The sequence below is a fragment of the Vanessa tameamea genome, chromosome 24, assembly GCF_037043105.1.
Source record: "Vanessa tameamea isolate UH-Manoa-2023 chromosome 24, ilVanTame1 primary haplotype, whole genome shotgun sequence".
In the NCBI taxonomy this organism is placed as follows: domain Eukaryota; kingdom Metazoa; phylum Arthropoda; class Insecta; order Lepidoptera; family Nymphalidae; genus Vanessa; species Vanessa tameamea.
In genome coordinates this window covers 7,766,119-7,784,796 of record NC_087332.1, presented here as the reverse complement: position 1 = coordinate 7,784,796, position 18,678 = coordinate 7,766,119, and the positions used below count along the sequence as shown (strand labels likewise).

The 18,678-nt window shown below is 33.8% G+C and overlaps 1 protein-coding gene across 1 annotated transcript in view; it reads right to left on the bottom strand.

Annotated features, from left to right (window-relative positions):
• Window positions 1–2,291: 2,291 nt before the first annotated feature.
• Window positions 2,292–18,678, bottom strand: part of LOC113396026 (large neutral amino acids transporter small subunit 1) — a 40,467-nt gene continuing 24,080 nt past the window's right edge. Inside the window, exons 4-13 of the mRNA XM_026633795.2 lie at window positions 12,082–12,184; window positions 11,324–11,449; window positions 7,566–7,659; window positions 7,273–7,414; window positions 6,827–6,957; window positions 6,127–6,295; window positions 5,792–5,885; window positions 5,051–5,209; window positions 4,480–4,535; window positions 2,292–3,622 (exon numbers count right to left, since the gene is read on the bottom strand). Coding sequence (XP_026489580.1) covers window positions 3,620–3,622; window positions 4,480–4,535; window positions 5,051–5,209; window positions 5,792–5,885; window positions 6,127–6,295; window positions 6,827–6,957; window positions 7,273–7,414; window positions 7,566–7,659; window positions 11,324–11,449; window positions 12,082–12,184 — 1,077 coding nt within the window. The 3' untranslated portion in view covers window positions 2,292–3,619. The remainder of the gene's footprint in view (window positions 3,623–4,479; window positions 4,536–5,050; window positions 5,210–5,791; window positions 5,886–6,126; window positions 6,296–6,826; window positions 6,958–7,272; window positions 7,415–7,565; window positions 7,660–11,323; window positions 11,450–12,081; window positions 12,185–18,678) is intronic.

Sequence of the window (18,678 nt, the reverse complement as noted above, 5' to 3'; positions counted from 1 at the left end):
AATAATATTTTGGTCAAGCACCTAGAACCTAACCTTTCTATTGATTTGTGTAAATATAAAATTTCCATCTACTTGTTACGATACCCAAATGGTAAGTATTATCATAATAATTCAAAGTATTAACAAAATATTACTAATTATGAGGTAATAATTATTTTATTGTACTGTATAAGAGAGGAGTTAAGTAAATAGAAATTGTATGTATTTAATATATTTATTTAACAGCTATAAAATCTCAATAATTAATCAACACGGTCAACTCTTCTTCATCAAACTTAATAATAATTTAGTGTCATTTATTTGAGTCTTCTGCCTTTTCTTTTGTTTTTCGACGGGTTTTGACTTCGGATTTTTTACTTGAGTTTCTACGGGCTTTTTCTTTAATTTCTCGGGTTTTTTAAATAGATTTTGTAAAACGATATCAGTCTTCGATAGATTTTGAACAAGGGAATCACTTTTTGCCGTTTCTTTTAATAGCACTTCCTTCTGAAATGTTACCTTTTTCTCTGCATTAAGTTTTTTTTTCAACACCTTGTTAGTGGCATTACTTGGGCTGCTGTTCTGCTTTTTAGCAAGTTTATTAAGGGCTTTTAGCTTACTTTTACCGAATTTCACCATTATTATTGTATTATAATTAAAGGTTTTCTAATAAAAATAAACAGTCTTCAATTCAATTCAATTCTTAGTTTAATGGCTTTTAGTTGTGCCACAGGGCACAGATTATTTCGCCAATGTCACGTAGTAAACAGTCTTCTATCAAGTTACAAAACATGCGACAGTTGACAGTGACACATGAATACTAGTCAAAACGAAATAGTGATGCTCTGTAAAAAGTATAGTCTATTCCAACCGAACAAGGAATAAAGATAAACAAACCTCAGATTTATGTACTCTGGGCGATCTTCTAATAGCTTTGCTATATTGGTTACTACTAAAAGCTTTTGATTAATAAATCATCCATTATAATAAAACACAATTCCACTTAACTACTTATATTCACTTTAATTTTACTTTCAAAGTTCAAAACTACTTTTTTGGCAAATCCATAATAAATATCATAGATTATTCAAGCTTTGACCCAATTATATTGGATGTTAAATGTTGATAATTTGTTTGTTGTCCCCTTGTGGTTGTAAAAGACTATAGGTAACCCCACGTATAAAATATTTATTAAATTTAGATGGCGATGCTGGAGCTAGAAAACTATATTTGAAGGAACGCGCAAAACTCGGTATAGTAAAACGCAATTTTGGAGAGAAAGTTAGATAGTCTTCAAATGCGCTATTTTCAAATTACACTGTTAATCAAATTATTAATCACAATTAATTAAATATATATAAATCACATTAAATTAAAGTAAAGCAATCACGGTCATTTATGGAACCTTTTTTTCATATATTTCGGAAGACCTTACTTACCGGATTATCACAAATCCATAGCGAATATCATAGATTAATCAAGCTCTCCGCCAATCGCGTCAATTGGCTGTCAAATGTTGTTCATTTGGCTATTTTCCTGTTATGGTTGGAAAAGAGTACAGGCCAATCTCAATACTACCCTCAGCATAATATTTAAAAAAAATATATAGTAACCTACTTTAACAGACATAATATGCTTCATAGAAAACAATTTGGATTTACGAGAAGACGCTCGACAACGCTGCAGGTCTCCTGGGGTCTCGAGGATGACTTCTTTGACTTTTTCTAGTCCTCATATACATAGATGATCTTTTCTTACATGAACAACAATGGAACAAACATGATATAGTACTTTGCTGACGATACCTCCTTAGTTTTTAAAATTAATTAAAAACAGGTATAGTACGACGATGTAAGCAATACTATTTATGATAGCGGTTTCACTGGTTTAGCGTAAATAATCTTAGGCTAAATAATAATAAATTTAGTACAACAATAAATGTAAATAATCAAAATTTGACAAAAATACCGCTGACTTTCTTTCGCCGGTTCTCAGGTCGGGGTATTTTATTTTCCGAAGTGGTGGTATATTTTAATTTCACAATCAATAAGTAAGTGTAATGCTTTGTATTAAATACTAAAGAAATTTGATTTGATTTGTGGTTAGGCTTTTTAAATTTGAAAACAGACTGATTCGGAAATCTTAACCTGACATAATCATAACTCACTTTATTAGTAAGAATATTATTATAAATGCGAAAATGAATTCGTTTACGTGTTAGTTAGTCACCCAGTTAGATAATTAGACAATTTTGCATACATGTCGTAAGGGTACAGAAAACATAATTAAGAGACGATGAAATTAAATATAACTTTAAAAAAAAAAGAAACATTTGTATTGAATAATTTATTATTGTCATATTGCGTCTGTAATATAACGCAGAGCGCGTAACAGAAACGACACACGACAGTTTCTTTAGACATTCCTATGATTTATTTGTTGACACATTACATCGTATTAACAAAAAAAATATATATAAATGACATTATAAAATTAATTATTATAAAATGAGCAAATAAATGCAACACACAATTTAGTTCTGTGGAAGGTATTGTTAAAAAAAAATTAATCTAATTACAAATATTTACAGCTTTAGTTACGTTATGTTATTTTTAACCATTAAAAAGAAAGAGATTACATTCTATAATTCGAATATTGGCAGTTAAAATTGGAATGTTCGAGTATGATTTTTTTATATACAAAAAAAAAAACGAAACTTATAAGGAAAATTACACAAATTATAGCTAAATAAGAAATAAATAACAAAATAAGTTGATACGTCATGATAACCGAAATTTCTTTGGAAATGACAAAAAAACACAGCCTATTTGTCAAAAAAAAATTGAATTCGATTTGTGCATATCGTTTTTTTTTTAAATATTTTTATTTTGCTCATAGTTTTAACATCTACACGCATACAAACAACGTATATAATCTAACTACATAAAAAAGCTACTTGCCTTAGATTTTAAGAAATATTGTCTTTGATAGGATTTGAATACAACGAAAGAAAATTAAAAAAATATTAGCATTTTTTTATATAATACGTAGAAAACTCATCAGAAAAAGCTTTTTTTATATATAACATGATTCTAAAAAGTTTGCAACAGTTTAATTATTACAGATAATATTATTATATTACTGTTGTATATAAATTCTTTTATTTTTTTCTTATTTCAAGTTCTCGTCATAGAGAGAGATTCTATTATTTATGATATTTTCTATGACATAGTTTTTGGAACACTTTACAAGATGACATATTTTTAGCAGTAGACACATTTATTTGATTAAATAAAAAGTGTAAAAAAAATTAAAATGATCTTTATATTTGTTCAAGAATAATAAGTTATAGTATATAATCGTTCGTTCAATAAAAATATTTTACATTTATAGCTGAACTTTGGAAGCATTCGATTGACATGTTAAAAAAAAAAAAATTTGGTCTACTGTTGCGTTAAACTCTAATGAAAGCATGCCTAAATGCTCTTAACATACACAATACACAATATGTTTATATCCTTGAAACCGAGTATTAGACATACAAAAAGTTTCTAACATGAAATAACACCTAAACTAAATACTGCATGAATTTTCGTTTCGGATATGTCTGGGCATAATCCGTTGGTCCTCTGCGTTTCATTCACTGCAATAAAAGTACAACCATTAGCATATTATCTTGTGACAGATATTAATTTATTAAGTATCATGAATGCAACGCAATTAATTAAATTAACATTCTTGGTTGTTTTGACATTGCTAAGTTAAAGTATGCCAGTAAATATAATAAATAACGTACAATATTTATTTAGAACAAATTTTAATATGTGAGCTAGCACAAGATATGCCGCCATTTTGAATAATCGATTCCAATGACAAGAGGAGTAAAGATATATAAATGACTTTGAGCTGGAATTGTCACGACATGATTGGTTGAAATCTAATATTATAGTCTATGGAAAAAAATGGAATATCGACGAAGCTGCAGTCAAAACTTTGGAAGTAAAATTAAAATGGATATAATAGAATTCGTTATGTGTGATAGTGTTATATTTTGAACAAAGATATATATTTTTTTAATTTCTTATAAAATAGGTAGTCGGACTAATAAATGGGCCAGCTGATGCTAAGTGGTCCATAGACGTGGGCGCCGCAAGAATTATAACCAATTCCTTACAACACCAATGCGCTAACAACCTTGGGAGCTAATATGTTATGTCCATTGTGCCTGTTGGTACACTGTCACACCCTTTTGACTGATCACAGTTGTTTGGTGGTAGAATATGCGATGAGTGGGTGGTACCAACCCAGACAGACTTACGGAAACTGTTACCACCAAGAAATAGAGATGTTTTAGGTTACGTTAGCTGTTTGTAGTGCTAATAGCGAATCGCATTGCATTTGTAAATCTAAGGTTCGTTTATCTTTACTCCTCGTTTGGAATACACTTCATATTAGCACAGTTTTTGCACAATTAGTGTTAGTTACCTTTGCTACACGTACCTTTGTTTTTGGTCGAACGGACAGCGTTAATTTTTGCATTAAGCATGTTGCAGCATCTGGAAATTAATAAAATGAATTAATTAAAAAATTGATTTCAGAATGACACATACCGCTCTGCCAGATATAATATCGTCTAGCTTGATATAATTTTCATGCCAGTGGCCAGATTAAGGCTGCAAATCCCGAGGTTCTGAGATCAAAGGTAAGGACGTTAAAAAGTTATTGGGTATTTCTGTCGAAAAAATCTCAGTAGCAGCCCTGAGTTTGCCTCGAGTTTGATTGAGCCTCGGGTATCACGTAAAGCAGTTGTTCCTGCGCCTGAACTGCTTTTTGGTTGTGTCAGATTTGCCGTCTCATAGGATTATGAGAGTGCGGGATTAGACGGAGCTCCTGTGTCAGCGCACACACTTGAGCACTATCATATGTCCGGCACAGCTTTGGTCTCCCTTGAGACTTGCGCCGTCGTCAACATCAGACAGGATGAGATAACATCATCAATGATCCACATAATTATATTATTTAGAAAATGTATCAAGCAGAAAATATAACATAATCAATTGCTATGGCCTACCAGTAATAGGGCCCAGTCCTTTCAGCCTCGTTCTGGGTTCCAGCAGCAACAGATACACCGGCACAGCCGTCAGGATCATGAGACAGCCGACGCCTGTTTCAGCTGGAGACGCAACAGCTGGGAACGCTATCACCAGGATCGTGCAGATGATGTAGATCACTGGAAATGTTTATATATTTATTAATTTAACTTTATTGGCGCCGAGAAATTGTTTGGTACGGAAGAGGGACTTACGTCATCTAGGAATGCCGTGACAGATATCATATGGTTAAGAAGATATTACTAAGCACCAAGAAGATCACAACGCAGATCAAAAGTCAATTCCTACCGTCTGTGCGCTTATAGCTCTTAAACAACGCTACGGACTTTAATGCGATTTTCATCAATAAAGAGAGTGACTCAAGAGGAAGGGTTTTATGTATGAAATACATGCATATTAAAGTAGAGAAAAACAGAGAATTTCATCTTTCCTATCTATTAAATCTAGAAGTTGTGTATAGAATCTTATTGAACCCGTATGGAGCCGGGACGGATAGCTAGTATTGCATTACAACGCTCAATTGTTCTTACAGTCGCGTGTGATTAATTGTAGTTTGAATGAGCAAATGATGTGTGGGGTGCCACTAGGTATTGGTTTTGGTCACATTTCATTTATTTTCTCCATTAAGGTTCAATGCTTTACATTATGACATATTAATGGTTTATGTATCATATTATATAGTTTTTATATTAGTTCCTTACCTGGGAAGAATAAGTTGACTTTTATGGGTCTCTCGAGATTCGGCTGGGTGTATCGGAGTACTGGGAGACATAGTACGGCGGCTCCTATGCTTAGCTGTAATAATTATTTAATTATCTTTAGTATATTATTAACAGATTAACTGCAGATATTATACCGTTCATATAATGTTTTTTTTACCGAGACAGGTAATCAATTTATCCACTCTATGGCGGGAAGTGATCCTCTTTCCCGTGGTAACTCATATGGTACGTCTTTTGTACTCGTTATTTACACTGGCTCACTTATCCTCCATAGCATCTCAGTCCGCAACGTTGGCGCTAGCAGGAGTGCTCACCCAGGTGGCGAACCCGACGTAGTTGATGAGCGCGTAGATGTCGGACACGGTGAGGTAGAGCAGCGACAGCAGCGCCACGGCGAGCACGGCGGGCGCGGGCGTGGCGCGCGGCGTCACCATGGTCAGCATGCCCGGCATCTGCCCCTGCGCCGCGCCCGCGTAGAACAGCCTGCGCACGCACCTCGCATACACTCACCCGCGCACTCTTGCTCCCTACTCCGGAGAAGTCTCCGTATCGACCTTTTTGGTCAGTATTGTCATTTTTTTTCTATGTATGAATTATAATTTACTTGAGGCTGTTTAAACCGAGGCATCTTGTGAATGTTCAATGTGTGAATTTTGAACGGCATTGCTGTCCGATATTTATCTAGTTCAGACGCAGATAAATTGTAATAAAAAATCAGGTAACCAACTTTTGAACCAAGTTGAGAAAATTTCAGAATACTCGAATATATTCATAAAAATCTGTTAACAATTGATTTATAAATTTTTTATAATAATGTTAATGTTTTAGCTTCAAAAATTATGACTCGAGTTATTTCTACATTAGTATCTACACTAAAAACTACTTAAAACACCAGCACTTGGAAAGAAAACGTATTAATATGGCCAACGAGACACAGAACACATTCGGTACAATAATATTTTTAAAACTTGAGAAATATAAAACAAATCCAGTTGATAAATCACATTGACTTACCTGGATGAAGTGAGTAATACGCCATTAACAGCTCCGAAAGTAGAAGCTGCCACGAAGAGTGGTATCGAGAGAGCAAACCAACCGAAGAGACGTTCCGCGAACGTGACCGCCACAGCCGCCGAACCTAACACCTAAAAATGTGCGGGAGGGTTTAATATCTATTAAATAATTATAAGTATGTATGGATTTATATGTATGTGTGTTTTATTTAAATTGTGTAGCTGTTGATCCTACTGGTCTCAGTGCGATGAACGAAGGTCTAAGAGTGTCTCCTGAGTACGCCTCTTAGAATAGGATACTGTTGGAATTTCAGAGTATGCAGATTAGCATGTCCTCCGGCGGTTGCGATGCTTGTATGTGTGTCGGTTTCGTCCTGATAACTTGATTTTTATCTCTATGTGTGTGTGTGTGTGTGTTTGAGTCTGTGTAGTAGCTTGAATGCTTACTTCAGTGGGAGAGAGCGTAGTGTAGAAGGCGACGTTTGTGAACGTGTAGACGACCGTGACGAGCGTGCAAGAGATAGCAATGGCTCGAGGCAAGTTGCGAACTGGATCCTTCAACTCTTCGATGATAAAGTTCAAGTAATTCCTGTTACAATTAAAAAAGCAAAATTGAATTTCTATTTAGACAAATTTAGTAGAATATTAATTAGGAATACCGGCTAATTAGTTAATGAAAGAAGTATTGGAATTTAATAAAGAGGATTTAAATATAAGAGAGGTAGAGTACGAAATCATACCATCCGTTGTACGCAAAGAGGCCGGAGTAAAAGGACAGCGCTATTGACGTTACGTCGCTCGTGGTGCCTTCAAACGTGAAGTGTTCCACTTTCCCTGAAAATAAAATGTTCTTGATTGAATTTACTGCAATAAAGGAAGAAGGCGTCGCTGCTCTTAGATTTCGTCCTTACGATGGAGATTTCGGTAAATCGACCAGAAAAAATAGTAATAATTCAGCTATGTATTGCATTACGTTAAAATAATATTTATTAAAAAAAATGATAAAATATCACAAATGGTTATATGGTAAAGCAAAATCCAAAAAGTGTCCATCGTCCAAAGAATGACGTCACCATTTATAAATAAACAAAATCAAAATTCCTAAAATAGAGTTATCTAAATAAACCTAGAAGAGACACAATATTCTAATAACTTTTAATACCTGTAATATTTAATCTATTATTTATATCAGCAAATGTAAACTTAAAATAGAAGCAATTCGTACAAGTCCCACTACTGGGCCATAGACTTCTCTTAACTCTGAGCTTATTCAAAAATGCTGCAACATTGCGTGTTCTTGGATACACATTTCATTCGACATGTGCACGTGCAGACTTCCCCACGATGTTTTCCTTCACAGCCATTCACGATATCAATTACAAACGCAAATTAATTACATGAAAATGTTATTGTGCTTGTCTGTGATTAAATTCTTAAATCACTTGATCTAATCATACAATTACACTTTTTTATTGTATAGTTTGCAGACGAGCATATGGGCCACCTGATGGTAAGTGGTCACCACCACCACCCACCCGTAGATAAAGGCGCTGCAAGAAATATTAATCATTCCTTACAATGTGTCACCAACCTTGGGAACTAAGATGTTATTTATATCTGATGAGTGGGTGGTACCTACCCAGATGGGCTTGCACAAAGCCCCACCACCAAGTTATCTAAATTTAAGTTAACTTAAATTCATTTAATTATAATAATATTCAGATATTTAGATGTAAATGTAACTAAGAAGGAATAATATCATATTGAAGTGTACGCGGGCGATGACAGACGCTTTGCCTTTCACATGAAAATTAAATAATGTAACCGGAGCGCACCGGATTGTAGCAATCTTCTAATAAGCTCGTCTGTCCGTTCGTCCGCCAACGCCTTCCGAGTGATAAGGAAATACAAATTGATATTAAAGACAATTTAGATGTTTCGAGACATCGATTTTAAATTACGAATCGACAAATTTACCACCAACGCTGTCAGACGTCTCTAAGTTATCGGTTATATTTTTTTATTTACGACCTTCCTTTCCTAAAAATACTGTGTATCATTAATTTAATCATGATTTACGTTATGCTTGTGCTTGTATATATGTATATAGAAAAAAATAAAATAAAAAAAATGTTGAATTAAATTTAAAGCTACCACCGGTTCGGAGAGTAGATTCTACGAAGAACCGCCAAGAAGCTCAGTAGTCACCGTTTTCCGCCATTTTAATTACAAAGTATGTCAGTAAAAAACAATTTGGCTTTTAAATATATTTCTTGATCGACGCTTAAAGAAATGAACAAGCAATAAATTTCATGTGTTCGGATAAATTGTAACACATGAGGAATCTAGAGAAATAAATCTTATTATTCATTAAAATAATACTTTTTAGAAAAAAACGTCTGGATTTAGGCTCGGGTTCCATCACAACAAAGTAATTATGGTAAAAAACAACATTGTAAATCTGTTTATTTGAAAAGAGCTACTATGCGCGTTTCTTGCCGTTTCTTCTCGCTGGAGGCTGCTTTCCGAAACGGTGGTAGTATTTAAATATCGACGATTCAAAAACGCTTCTTTGTGAAGTTTACTTGAATAAATTGATTTTGATTTGATTTGATTTTAGGCGAAGGAAATGGCAAACTAATTCACTCTTACAACTGTATTTAACTTTTTAGGATATATCCATATAGATCGCGTACTTTATAGCTCTGGCATACTGCCTTATAAATACTAATATATATATAAACATGACTATTTACAGGCTTCTAAAAATAATATTTTATCAGGCCACAATTTCCTTCGTTAACTTCACGGACCTAATATAATTATGAATTATGCGAAGAGGACTGAGCTTAGTCGACGATTTCGCTTAGCTATGATTAAAAAACCGGCCAAGTGCGAATCGGACGCGCACGAAGGGTTCCGTACCATTCATAAAAACGGCAAAACAATCATGTATGTTGTATGGGAGCCCCAATTAAATATTTATTTAATTCTGGTTTACATCATCTGTAAAAAAATCAAGTGTCTAACTATCACGGTTCATGAGATACAGCCTGGTGACAGACGGACAGACGATCTTTTTTACTGCATATTTTTTACTTGACGTTGACGTTTACTACGATACGTATGGGAACAAAACAGCGCCATCTCTTGACAGAAATCGGAATGACAATTTGTGAGATTGAGTTTATTACTTCGCCGTTAAAGGGCATCGAACATCGACAAGCATTCAAAAGTGACAGCGTTAGCTTAGTTAGTGTAGTTACACTGGCTCACGTACCGTTCAAACCGGAACACAATACGGAACACACTGGGTACTGCTGTTTGGCGGTAGAATATCTGATGCCGTGAGTGGTACCTACCCAGACGGGCTTGCACCCTACCACCAAGTACATTACATTGTACACTAGTCACATCTTAACTAGTTCATCGGTCGGTAGCGTGGGCGTCACTGTCTGTGACACTATCACCATCAAAACTATTATCATTATTCTGCTTATAAATAAATAATCAAATAAAAATAAATATAGTCTTTAGTAAATTTATCTCAAAAGAATGAGCTCAAATGTGCTCAAATCATGTATATTAAAACTCCTTTGATCGTCTAGTCTATACATCTATACTAATATTAGAAAGAGGAAAAAATTGTATGTTTGTATGTAGGGGATAATCTCCGGAACTGGTGATCCAAGTCTAAAAATCTTTTAATGGTGGCAAGCTACATTATTCCTGAGTGCTATCCCGTGTACCTACAACATAAAAAACTTGGATAGAATGAGGGAGAATCCATTCTTTTTTAATTTTAAGTATTCGAATTCATCCGTCGGTATTTATAATTAATAAATACCGACGGATGAATTAATAAAAAAGCAAAGCATCCGATTCCAATGTATTTTAAAATGAAACAACTTTATTTGAAGCTATTTTTATCTCTTCCCTCTTTATTGTGTGTATGTTAAGCCAATTTAATATTCCTGCCCGGCGTGTGGAGAGTCATTTATGTAGTAAATAGATTTATCCCGAGCCATTGATGGCGAGCGCGTGCAGCTGACATCGAGTTAACGAAGTTTTTTCTCCCTTACTCCATTAAGATTTGATCACATCTGTCTTAGATATGGGCGTGGCATGTTCTTTTATATAATTAATTCCATACTATTTTTCCTTACAACAGCTCCCCTTTCAACTAGGAAATCGTTTAGGCTTCAAATATTTCAGAAAGAAATGAATATTTGTCCTTTATTCGTTCGTTAAACATTAATCCAAATGTGACGTAATTCGGTGAGTTGTCCTGGGTGTGTACGCGAAGATTCCTAGCTCAAACCAACTAACTTTTCCTTTAGTGTAAAACGTTTTGACAAAACTCTACCCATATGAAACAGGAACGATTAATCCTAAATATTTTTTTTAAGTAACAGAGAAGTTAAAAAGAAGGATTACGTGGAAATTAGCGATGATTTAAATTATTCTACATTACAAAAGATACAAAAGAATGCCTTACCTCTGCAAAGTTGGTAGATACCAGCCGCGATAATGATGAATAGAGCCAGTAGTTTGGCGTAAGTGAACCAGTCCTGTACCCGGGTAGCTGCCTTCACCGACCAGCAGTTCACGAATGTTAGCAGAACTGTGGGTAATAAAAGTAATTTAGTCACAATATTAGATACTGACCTAAAATCTATGGAAATCGTGAGGTTTATTCGCAGAACCATTTGTGTAAATAGTAACGACTGAACTTCCCTTAAATACTAAATGTTGTTATCATCACACTGACAGATTTAATTATAAATGTTGTTTATGGGGTGATTAGTTAAATAATGCCATCTTCTTCTTTCAGACAGTGAAAGAGAGAGAAAAATCTGTATTCAACAACACACCCGCTATGTAATATTTATAAGAAAGGAGAGAAAACGCAACCTCCAGGCGATAACATAAGGCTCTACTGGAAGCCGTGTAAAAGAACTACATTCCGATAAGGCCATAAGTCTCTAACCTTGATTATGCATTAATAACTCTACAATACTATATTTATTTGTAGTAATCATAGAAACTAAAAGCCATCTGACATACTGGGAAATATAGGGATACTCCCAAAGTCAATTATTATGTATTAGGCAATTGGACATATTCATTTATAACAAATAAAAGATAGAGCAGTTTAAAGAAAAATATCAATAATAAAACAATAATATCCTGTTATAGAACTTTATCTCATCACACATACGCGTCTTATTTAGTTAAAAAGATTTAGTAACTTACGAATGCAACAAGCAGCCAATAGTCGTGTAGCGTCTTCTGGCGGATCACACTCGGGGAATATCGGTTTCAGCACGTACACACTGAATGTCAACGCAACGATTGCCTGTTGGGTAGAAATAAGTAAATAATAGTTCCTTTCTGACTTCCAACCTTATACATATGTACGTCACAGCAGAGTACATAAGTCGAATAAATTATAGAATTCATGTTTTGTTTTGTATATTTATAATACCTAGTTTTCGTACTTTTTAATATTTGGTGTGGTTATATTTTATATGTCACTTGGTGGTGGGGCTTTGTGCAAGGTTGTTTGCGTGCATGGTTGTTGTGTTCCGGTTTGAAGGGTGAGTGAGTCAAGTGTAAGTACAGGCACAAGAGACCCAACATCTAAGTTCACAAGGTTAGTCGCGCATTGGTAAACTGTGGGATGTTTAATATTTCTTATCTTTATATGCGATAAACTTTGGTACCTTTGTAACAAAGTTTATTCGCTCGTCTGCTATATATGTTATAAAAATATCAATAAAATAAAATTGTAGTTCTAATAGATCCAAATGACGGAAGGACAAAAGATAAACAAAGTTTAGATAACATCGTCTATGCGATTTACAAATAGCTTTTCTACGTTACGCACTCGGAATCGGTTCCCGATTAAAATATATCTATAATAAATACATCACTATTTCACTCAACTACTTCTATCCACTTTATTTAACTTCCGAAATTCCTATAGCAACTCCGCCGACAAACAAAACGTCGGTATTTATGAATACCACAGATTATTTAAATCTTGACCAGTTGCACATGAAATCTAAGTTGTTCGATTGTCTTTAATCCTTTTGATACAAGACAGACTATACGTTTTATAAATTTAATTATAGAACAAGTGTGTGAACACACATGCAATTCTTAACAACCAATTTATATCCATTCTCCCGAATACATATTGAGATACATATTCACACAATATTATTCAAATTGTCCCACATCGGGCGCCAATAATAATCTCGTTTAAGAATAAATGTAAGCGAAGAATCAATATGGCAAAGAGAATAGATGAATGGTGATAGAAAATAGATGTCTATTTTCTTAGCTCTATACGCCTCATATGCCTTTATTACTCAAGTAAATACATGTGCACTGCAACAAATTGCGTCTTTATTGGAAACAGTTCTACCCATATTTATCTTTAGAAATTGTGTTACGCAAAACTAATATAACTCATTTTGTTCTATTAATATATTCGTGATTTTGACCTTGATTTGATTTATGTATATTAATAATTTTGAAAGGTTATATAATTATTGAGATAACCCAAACGTTGTACTAACGTGACGCCATATTGATTAGTTTTGTGTGAAAATAGGTCAGGCTAAGATTGCCTAAGCGCATTATACACTTGATTGACGACGAATACTTTTACCTTCATACTTAGTGTTTAAAATTACTCTTATTACTTATATATCTTTGCCATTTTCTACTAGGCTCAGACCTTTGTTTAAATACCAGCCAATAACTAGCTTTTCTGCCACGAAAGAATCGGAAACAATGCCTTTGTGTTGATGACGTCTTTAACTACGAGCGTACAAAATTGCTGCGGGACAACAAACTCCAGAGAGCTTTTACTAGTAATTTTCAATTATTAATTACCTCCTTGCTTTATGTGTGTATTATATTCATATCGTTCGATTTATTTTCAATTAATCAATTTATTCGCCTTTCCTCTAATATCTTTTTTTTTTTTTTTAGTAAAACTAAAATCTTTTTATGCTTACAATTAAAAATAGCAAACCCAAAAATCAATCAGTTAATATAATAATGTTGATAGTTAATTAATTTATTAATTCGGTTGGATTGGTATAGTATAGGTAAATAGTGTCATGATGTGTCACCCGAGTAATAATAATAATAAAATAAAGATAATAACAAAAAAAAACTATCATAATTCAGATCTTTCATCAAAAATTTCCTAAATTTCTTGAGATTTTGGCTGAAAACATTGGATCACAGCCAATGATAAATTCACAACGGTTGCAGAGCTTGGCTGATTTGATTATGCTTTAAAACTAGAGAGCTGGTATTTGCTATTGTGGCAGCCATTGTATATTTAACACTATTGAATTCTTAGCTTGTTTAGTAACTATTTACATTATATACTGATATTGACTACATTCTCCCGGCATAGATACTCGAACATAGACTTCCGACGTTCTGTCCTATATATCAGAGACAAAGAGATTTAGACATAGACAATTTTACTACTTTTTACTAATACGTAATATTCTTAATAATTATTATTATAAGTGATACTAATACCATAAGGCACAACCAGGACTGTGTCGGCTACTATGGTATCTCTGCATTGTCAATTTGCAAACAGCTGTTGGAATTTGTAAAAAAAAAGCGATATAACTCAAAAACTCAGCGACATAGAACTATAAAATTAACTGGGTAAAATAGATATAAATTAAACTGATCCTTATCGGTATAAAGAAACAAAATACTAAATGTTCACCAGCTCTCTAATGCTCAAGATGACGCAACATTCCACACTAGCTAGTAATACAGGCCAAACTTTTGGGGGTTAAAAGGCATTGATTTACCTGGCCTCGATATCAAACGTGACTGTTGTGTGCTATCGAAAATATTTGATCGTGGGTGACATATTTGTTAAGGTTAGCATGTTATCCTTGGGCGTAACAACTATTAAGGTTACTCCAAGAGGTTCGTTATTTCATGGTCCCAATTTGCTGTCAAGGATGTACTTTCATAGCAAAGTAAATATTCCACGGCTGGGCTAAATTTTTTCACCGTGCTCATCCAATGCGAATAGACGGTTTCATGTTTTAAATAAAATAGTAACTATTAAAATATCATTCATTCCTCGTTCAACATTTTGCTTATTTTCAAATAATCGTTTGTTCTAGGAGGTATTTAAGTGCATTGAGGAATATGAATATAATAATTTTAATTTCTCTATCAGACGTTAAATATCCGGATAGCCCGTTTTATAATGACAATATTAAAATGATTCTTAGCTGCGTAAAACAAAAACTCTTTATAGAAGTACTAAGCATATCGTTATTTATTATCACCGTATTTATATTTTTCATATTATTACCTCTGGTATCTTTATGGTAAATAAGGAAAAACAACCTTCTAACTGACTCCAAAAATGGAGAAATGATTTTATAACGAAATTATATTTGACGTTATTAGGAATATTACAATTATCGTAGTGAATTTGTTTATGTCTTTCACTTAGATTTAATGACCGTTTTATTTGACAGAACTGTTGGAAGACTCTAGAAAGATTTAATGACTGTTTTATTTGACAGAACTGTCGGAAGACTCTAGAATCATGGTGTGAGAACGTAGTGAAGTTTGTAGTTAAAAAACACAATAACTTTAGTTGAATAATACAAACCTATGTAACAAGTAAAAAGTTAATTGTCTCTCATATAGGTACTAATCAAGAATTTAAATGGTTCGTGTACAAATATTCATGTACAGTCAGGGTAAGAAAAGGTTCGTCACCTTAAGATCTATTTTCGTGTGCTCAGTATGAGCAATACCCTGCTTTACCGATTGAGTATGACATATTGAGTCGCAATGACATTATAAGTCGCATCTAGCAAAGATTATAATAGCGTTTAAAAGCTATAATAATACTTTAGATTCAAAAGGTACTAAGAGTTTACGGCTTGATAAAGGAATGAATTTGAAAACTGACGAAGGTTTTCTTACTCGGACTGTACAATCATTCTTAGTTTGCTGTTTAACATTTCTTCTCGCAATGTAATAAACTATTTGTTATTACTGTTTTTTTTTTTTTGTTAATGAGATTCCCGTTTAAATAAACGGAATTTCCAAAACATAATGCAGATTTGGTTTCACGAAAGTTGGCACCGAGACTTGATTAATTACAATTCTATGAAACACATAAAGATTCATTCTGCATACAAAAAAATACAAAAAGCTTTATTTATAGTAACCGTAGAAATTAAACAATAATATACTTAATGTTACAAACGATAAGGTTTAGAATGTTTTTAACAGCGTGCACTCAAGTTGAGCGTTAAGTTGGCTTGCTCTCGCCACTTTTGATTGAGGCACGTGAAGTACTAGCTAACGTTAATGGCTTAGAAAGAGTGAAAATTCTAAAGCGAATGAAAATGGACAGGCGTACGTCTCGCCACCATAATCGCACTTTAAGAACTCACTTCGGGAAACGATATTTTTAACTTTGGCGATTCATAAATTCAAAAGTTTCTTAAAACGTTAAATAAATAAGGCATATTATTTAACACAAGATTATATGGGTAATACAAAAGCATAAAGCTAATACTTGTTACTTTTCAAGTGCAGTATATATTATATAAATGGCATGACCAATTTCTGTCTAGTACTAACTAGTCACTTACTAACAATGGATTCGAAATATTAACAGTTCCAATCCCACTTTAAGAAAGTTCGTAACTTACGCCCTTTAAATACCCCACTAGCAGTGGCGTAGCTACCATTTCTTTTCTACGCATTGGGAAGGTATGCCTGGGAGCGAGATTAACCGGCTTATGTCAATATCCACTAAAACCACAGATTAACCCGTTATAAGTTTACAAAAACCAAAAAAAGGTGTAACAGCTTATTTACAATCATAAATAACTGCTGGACAAAAAACCCCTTATTGTAGAGGGTTGGAGAGTAGTCCACCAAGCTGCTTCATTTCTTGATTCTTTTTTGCAAATTACTCTACGATTTTTCCTATACCATAGAGTAAAATTGAAAATGCTCGAATATTAACTGTAACAATACAGGTAAATGCTTTCGACCAGGTTTGCCAAATCGCCAAACCTAATAGCCGGACAGACCAGTTAGTTTGGCCGGATATTTGGGTAGAAAGGCAGGACGGCGGACACCCTACATTATTGAAGAATTTGTGTGTAAGTATTAAAAGATGCCATAAAATTTTTTAAAGTAAAATCAAGCTTTTTTGATTATTGCTAATCTGATATTTACCACGAATCGTGCTAATTTCTTATGAAATATACATAGAATCGAATGTATCTCGTTTTTGAAATAAATAAATAAAATGTAAACAGCCTAATAAAAGCGGACACCGTTTGTTTTGACCGGATACGCAATCAAAAACAGCCTAACTATGTCCGGCTTTATCCGGACGCCTGGCAACCCTACTTCCGACGAAGGACCACCCTAACAATATAGTTTGTAGAAACGACGATTTTTTTTAGAAATTACATATGCATTTTAATTGACAATTAGAAAATGACGTCGACAAAGGATTATTTTCAAGCGAAGAGGTTCATCGACATTGATTTTGACTTTCGACTAATTGGCAGACGATTAATTTGGACGAAAGCGAAGTTTGGATTTCCTTTGGCAGTTGTCGAATGCATTTTGTAGTTCTCTATATATCTCTATCTCATAAGGCCGGCGACGTAAGGGACGCTAGATATTTCATACAATGTCAATGTCACTGGCAACGGATGGTGCATTTGCCAGTCTGCCCAGCTATTTTCAATAAATAACCAACCTACTAGTATTGGAGTACCATTGTGCTCCATACCTTCTCGAGAACTATGGCACACTCTCGTATGCCATAGCCCAGCAGCACGATAGTAGGGTGTAACTTTAATTTTTGTTTTATAAAATGTAAATAAAATACATTATATTTCATTATTATGAATATGATTGGAGCTTGGACTTGGACGGTGATAAGATTGTTTGAGGTTATAAGAGCGCAAGGACAATATAATATTGCTAATTCATTCAAATTCTTGATTTTAATATACGTCTTTCACTTGGTGGTAGGGCTTTGTGCAAGCCCTTCTGGGTAGGTACCGCCCACTCATCAGATATTCTACCGCCAAACAGCAGTACTCAGTATTGTTGTGTTCCGGTTTGAAGGGTGAGTGACCCAGATTAACTACTACACAAGGGATATAACATCTTAGCTCCCAAGGTTGGTGGCGCATTGGTGATGTAAGTAATGATTAATATTTCTTACAGCGCTATTGTCAGCCTACCGAAATTATAAAAAAAGACCAGAAATTTTCGTTTATTTGTGTTGTGAGAAATTAGGAAAAATCATTGTCTGATTCGTTATACGATTATAACGTTAAAACCGATGTAATGTTAGAAAACGCACACACACAAACAAGAGAATAGAGAATATTCCTTTTTTGAATTTGGTTGAAAAGGCAATGAGCAAATAGGGATTATTAGATCTCTTCACTCACGATGGCGCCTTCGACGTTAAGATATCAACAGCGTGTACTAGTAATGCGTAAGTGACGTTCGTGTCTTAGTGTGCGTGAGACGACTAGGAATATAAACAGAAAAAAAAACATAAATTAGATTAAATTTTTAATTTTAAAAATTTTAAAAATATTTAATAAAATTTGGTCTCTACGTTAAATCGTGAGCGCCCTCGTGATTGAATAGATCTGGCATTGTGAACATAATTAGTTTCTTATTTTAAATATACTTAGAACTAATTTTAGTCACTCAATTCTTGATATTATAAAATTCAATACATAAAATTGAAGTCTAAGGTCTTAAAACACTTTCAAATAA